Raw genomic sequence first — 6,553 nt, forward strand, 5'->3', positions numbered from 1 at the left:
TGAAATTTTGCTTCCAAGATAAATTTGCTAATGTCTGCATTCAAATATTTCAGTGGTCATGTTAAAAATGAATTGTTATGTATGAAGATACCAGAGTATAATGAGGAAGTTTAGCATGCTGGGTGGCCTACATCATTACAGACTCTCCAAGGCATATGTGGTTATGAATAATGATGACAAAAGCATGCAATCAAAAAAAGAACCCTGTCTGTTACATTCAACTAGAAAAGGGACTTCGAGGAAAAAAGAAAAAAAAGAAGTCATCTTTTGCAAGGACAACTTCACAATATTTGTGAGAGGTAAAGATGACAATAGAAATGTATGAATTGTTAACCTGTGGTGGGAGTCTTATAGAATAAACATAAAATCTTATATTTTAAAATGTTTTCCCTGTTTCTCACCTTTTTACCAACTATTTAAAGATCCATTTTGTCCTGTGCATATTCTAGTTACTGAGACCCTAACAAACTTTAGATATTTGCATGAGAATTAATTTTCTGGATGTGACATTAAAAACATAGAGTGGGTTCAAAAGAAAGACAAGTAAGATATTTCAACTTAACACCTTCTGCAGAAAAAAAATAGTAAAAGGTGCTATAAGAGGGCAAAATTTGCAAGTTCCACATGTGAAAAAGATTTAATTGTGAAGATATTCAATCTTAACTGTCATCACAGAACATGTACAAAGAGAATAAATGAAAATAGCCATTGGGGTTGTTCTGTACAGACAAGCAAATGGAAATTGATGTTGTAAATGCCAAAATGAATTTGAAATTCAAATCACAGTTACTACAAAAGGAGATGAATTCACATTTATTTAGCTATTGATTTCAAGTTTTGGTTGTTAAAATAATTGCCACAGTTATTTCATTACACTTTAATCTATAGAGAACTATATAAGTTTCCTTTTCTTCTGTGCAACTGTGCTGTTTCAAGATTTTTCTAACATTGTTAGTGTATTCACTGGATCTTTCTTAGACCAACTGTTTTTATTAATGGTTTTATGTATTCTTATCATTGATTGATGTAATGATGTAATGTTTCAATGTTACAAAGATGTGGAAAAGGTACATGTGAATATTCACCCTGTAGTTGAAATAGGATCCAACATATTCATGAAGGCAGAAGTTCAATGAGAATTATTTCTTCATGTATACTTTAACTGATGTGTAAAATGAGTGCTAGATCTAGCCAAGTCAGTCATAATTAGAAAACCATCTACTTATATTTTTTCTGATGTTCCATCACTTTCTTCCCTTCTTCATCATTGTTATTGTAATCTTCACCATCTGAATGTATTTTTGATGTAGGACTAGAGCACCCACAAGCCCATCTTTTTCTCATAAATAACTGCTCAAGGGTGCTGGTTGTAGGGTCATCCTTTCTTATATAATATTTCCAGTCAGTTGGTTTAAAAGCTTGTTCAACTTTTCCTGGGTCACTGATGTTGTCACATTGAAGCTCAAGATCATCTGGATCAGTTACAGGGTCTTCATTTCCTAGTATTGTCAGATGGTTGCTTTTCAAGTATGATGGTTCATTCATAATCTCCTTGTGGGCTTTAAAGGCATTTTGGTGGGTTTGGAGTTTTATGATAAAGCTGGTTTCCTGTTTAGAGAGTGTGATGTCCTTTATTCTGCTCATTTTCCTATTATACTTGAGATCAAAAGTACACAGATCAGTTTTCTTCACAGGTGACTCTTCATAGCTTAGTTGGTTTTCATATCTCGTGTCAGTTTGCTTCATGGGATCTCTAAAACTTTCAGCCCATTTATCTTCCCCTCCTTTGTATATATATTTATAATGAGAAGAGTCAAGCAGATCCTGTCTCCTGTGTTTGCTGTCGTGGAGCCAACTGCATCTACATGACCAGGAAAGCCTATGTGGGTCCAGATCAAATTTCCCTTGAGACGGTTTGCAAGAGTTGGTGGGCTGCTTGGTTGCTTCCCTGTGATCTTCCCAGAAGGGCCACTTGTACTCCAGCGTCCGGTTATATTTCGGTGTCTCCAGCATTTTGATTAATATGTCTGCAGAAGTATCTTCTCCTCGAGGCCAGGGAGACAGCAGATGATTATTCTGGTGGGCACCTATATCGTCCAAGAAACTTCTATGCTGGACTGGCAAAGGAGAGTGATATAGTCCTGAATCACTGGTCAGCTTTCTCTGACTCTTGTTGTTGATGGAACTGCGCGCTCGGCGAGAAATCGTTGGAAAAAGGGAATTCTCCATGCTGCGTGGGGTTAGCCGTTCAATTGGTGTCCCGCTTTTCCTGAAGTCATCTGGCCGTTCCTTAACATTCTGCCGCTGCTGGGCCTCCACAGATGTGGGCATCTTCGTTTGCTCTTTCCTGAGTTTTAAAAAACACTTGGACGAGTTCTTCGGCACATATTTTCCGGCCTTGTCTTGGGATTTTGGCTTTACTGTCCGCCGAGCCTGATTCCCTGGCAGCCTGTGGTCTCCCATACTACTTTTGTCTGTGGGACCACAATCTCAGCCTCAGAGATCTGTTTCACTGGGGCCACTCAGTTGCTAGGAGACCTAGACTGAATGGCTTGGATTCTACTGTAACAAGCAAGGGAGTGCCCCACCAGCAGTCCCATCCATTCTGTTCTGTATAGTATGGACCAAAAAGAAAGCAGTTTTATTTTTTGCAGTCTTTCTGATGAACTTTCAGATTGTTTCTGTTTTGACCTATACATCAGAGAATGTATCTATGGAAATTTCATTTTATATTTTATTCAATATTATTTTATATTTAATGAAAATCATACAGAGTGCACATTGTGTAAGTATGTGTTTTTGTGTGCGTGTAAGTGTATGTTAAAGGAAACTAAGACAACTGGGCTGACAATGCTCCCAACAAGAATGGTAGATTAGCAAAACTCCCAGGAGTGGACATTAGAAACCTCCTTTTGAATGAGTTTCAGATAACTCCAAGAGCAATAGCCAGAATCTAGAAACAACCCAGATGTCCCTCAAAGGAGGATTGGATACAGAAATCGTGGTACATTTACACAATAGAACACTACTCAGCAATTAAAAACAAGGAAATCATGAAATTTGCAGGCAAATGGTGGGAATTAGAAAAGATCATCCTGAGTGAGGTACCCTAGAAGCAGAAAGACAAACATACTCACTTATAAGTGGATATTATACATATAATATAGGATAAACATACTAAAATCTGTACACATAAAGAAGCTAAGCAAGAAGGAGGACCCTGGGTAACATGATCATTCCTCACTCAGAAAGGCAAACAGAACAGGTATCAGAAGAGGGAGAAAACAGAGAACAGGATAAGAGCCTACCACAGAGGACCTCTGAAAGACTCTACCCAGCAACGTATCAAAGCAGACACTGAAACTCATAGCCAAGTTTTGGACAGAATGAAGGGAATCTTATGAAAGAAGGGAGAAATAGAAAAACCTGGAGGGGACAGGAGCTCCACAAGTAGAGCAACAGAACCAAAATATCTGGACACAGGGCCATGCATGGAGATAACCTAGAACCCCTGCACAGATGTAGCCAATGGCAGCTCAGTCTCCAAGTGAGTTCCCTAGTAATGGAAACAGGACTGTCTCTGACATGAACTCTGTGTCTGGGACTTTGATCATTGCCCCCTGATAGAGGAACAGCCTTGCCAGGCCACAAAGGAAAACAATGCTGCCAGTCCTGATGAGACCTGTTAGGCTAGTGTCAGATAGAAGGGAGGAACACTTCCCCTATCAGTGGACTTAGGAGGGGGACATGGGAGGAGATTAGGGAGTGCCAGCATTACCCCATACCTTAGTGGATTGGATTGATTCCTTGCTTCACTTACATATTACTCTAGTACTGCATCTTAGGATCACCTCTTTTATTGTATGCTATCCAGATCTGGCCTAAATGCCTGCTTCTGGGCACCCTAAGACATATATTATGTGTTTTTTCCTTTACTGTGAATATTCTCAATTTTACATTGAAAATATCACTCACTGTTATGCTGTATGTGTGCATATTGTGGCGGGGGGAGATATAAATCTTAAATGCTTTTATGAAAGTTGTTCTTAAATACTGTGACATTTGGAACATGCAAGCTGACTCTAGTAACTCAGACCATTAGCATTCAATACTGATATGAAATAAAAAAAAAAACCTCTAACATATTATTTATTTGTAAGCATTAACCTCAAAACTTCAAAATAACTCCCTTATGAAGTGGAATTTTAAGGACACAGATCTAGGTCTTTCTACGTTCTGAGGAAGCATCTCAACATTCCTTCCATGTGCAATGTCAGGCATTAAGATTTGGAGATGAGAAGTCTATGTGAAGGAGTCACTGAGCTGTATCCAGCATGGCAGTGGAAAAAAGAGGCAAAGATAATGATATTGGTTTAACATAAGGGATTCATTTTGAAAAGGTATCCAACTTTCCATATTTTACCTTAGAAACTTTGGCATCAATAAAGAGAAAAATATTTTAGTGAATGATACAGTCAGTGTTGGAATGGGTGCTTATTGTCTTCTGTCTATTAATTTATAGGAAGTCTAAAATAATGTGATGCCGTTGGCTACAGAAAATCCAAAGGCAGCTCAGACACTGAAGGAATAAAATCAACTGTCAAGGTCAAAAGGTAGATGTCTGACTTAGTAGGGTAAAGAATAATGCGTAAATGTTGCATCAATACCCTCTTTCAATGTAATGAATTTATTATAACATTCAGGAAACACTTTCTGTATAAAATGGTTCCATACTGTATGCAGTACTTGGAAATATTCTAAGCCCTTCTTATGTTTCTCATGAGCTGATTTGCTAATATAAATTTAAAATATAAGCTACTATGCTTTTTAGTTTTTTTATCTACTTAGCACAAGTTAGAGTCACCTGGGAAGGAGGAACCTCAACTAAGGAATTGCCTCCACCAGATTTTCCTGTGGACAAGTCTGCGAAGCATTTTTTTTTTAATTAATGGTTGCTATGGAAGAGCCTAGTCTCTGTGGGTAGTGCCACACACCCACAGAGAAGTATAAGAAAGTATAAGAAAACAGGCTGGGTAGGCCAAGAAGAGCAAGCCAACAAGCAGTGTCTCTCCAGGGCCTCTGCTTTAGTTTCTGTTTCCAGGTTCCTGCCTTGAGTTTCAGCCCTGGCTTCCCTCAGTGATAGGCTATGACCTGACAGTTTGAAGCTAAAATCCTTTCCTCCCCAAGATGCTATTGGTTGTGGTATTTATCACAGAAAAAGCAAGTAAGATGGGGCCCTTGGAGGAAACTGTGATGTTGGCTTTTCCTCTTCTTATTTTGCAACAGAGAAGCAAACTAGAGCAACAGTGAAACTGTAAATTTGAAACTCACTCAAACTTCTAAAAGTCAATTACATAGAGTATTTTAAATTAATTTTAAATGAAAAAGTTGTATCACTCCCCATTTTGCCTTTTTAAGATAGATAAGCAGATAAGCCAAAATTAGGTGACTTGAAATATTCCACAAAGAATATATTTTATTCCAATTGTTATTTCTAAAAATATAGTAAAGTTTTTTTTTTTACAAATAAACTATATTTCTGTTTAAACATTTTTAAATAGAAAACAAAGGATCATGAAGATATATAAAGATGTTCAATTAATTAAGAAGAGATCAAGAATTATGGAATTAAAAGAGACATTAGTTCAATATCAATAATGTATAATTAAATTCCCAGACCAATTAGCTAGTTAAAGAATGAATTTCAGTCTAGATCCCTAGGTCTTCCTCCAAAGTGAGAATGAGAAGTAGTGGTGATCAGTGTCCACAAGGCCCACAATAAATATTATGCCCTGTTGTTTTGTTTTGTTTTTTCCTCTTGTGTTGTTACATCCCATATTGAATACAAGTTGATTCTGTGTGACCAGTAGGATGTGGTAGAAGTGGTACTCTGGACATGAAGGCCTGAGACTGTGTTTTAAGAAGAATTGAAACTTCTCTTCGGGCCTTTGAAACACTCATCTTAGGGAGACCTTTAGGGCCCATTTACTGGCCTGTGAGAGCAAGCAACATGGATGTGGTTTAGATGTTCTGGTCACTGGGCTCAATTACAGGCTCTGTCAACAACCAAATCCTGACTGTCAGCTTTATAAGTGTACTGTCTGTGAGTGCAAGGCTCTTTGAAGCCTATAGTCCAAGCCAGCCTTTGATTCTGACTGCTTCCAGGTGGGACCATAACTTGCTAAGGTGGCTCAATCCACAGAACAGAAGGGGATAAAAATAAAACATTGGTTTGAGCACTACATTTAGGGATGATTTGTTGTGCAGAAATGGAAAACTATAACTGAAACAGAACTGAGGAAGAACACTGAATTCCATTCCTTTACTCACAAATGTGACACATAGTTTCTCATATAAACTACTTATTTAAAGGAAATATTTTCAGTAAAGCCAACCGAACTATGTATCCAACTGCATTCCTTGACTATTTTCTCCTGCTTCTAATTTCTCTAATCCCGTACTCCTTTTATAATTAGAATATCAATAACCATGTGTGTCAGTTGTTAATAATGTGATTTCATTTCTGTAATCTCATAAAACCCTCCTGGGGTCT

The 6,553-nt window shown here is 37.7% G+C and overlaps 1 protein-coding gene across 1 annotated transcript; it reads right to left on the bottom strand.

Moving 5' to 3' along the window:
- Positions 1-1,218: 1,218 nt before the first annotated feature.
- Positions 1,219-2,463, bottom strand: LOC110542428 (uncharacterized). The gene has a single exon (XM_021629020.1). It carries the CDS (start codon positions 2,461-2,463, stop codon positions 1,219-1,221), a length of 1,245 nt encoding a protein of 414 aa, XP_021484695.1.
- Between the last annotated feature and the right edge of the window lie 4,090 nt (positions 2,464-6,553).

This window comes from Meriones unguiculatus, chromosome X (genome assembly GCF_030254825.1).
Source record: "Meriones unguiculatus strain TT.TT164.6M chromosome X, Bangor_MerUng_6.1, whole genome shotgun sequence".
In the NCBI taxonomy this organism is placed as follows: domain Eukaryota; kingdom Metazoa; phylum Chordata; class Mammalia; order Rodentia; family Muridae; genus Meriones; species Meriones unguiculatus.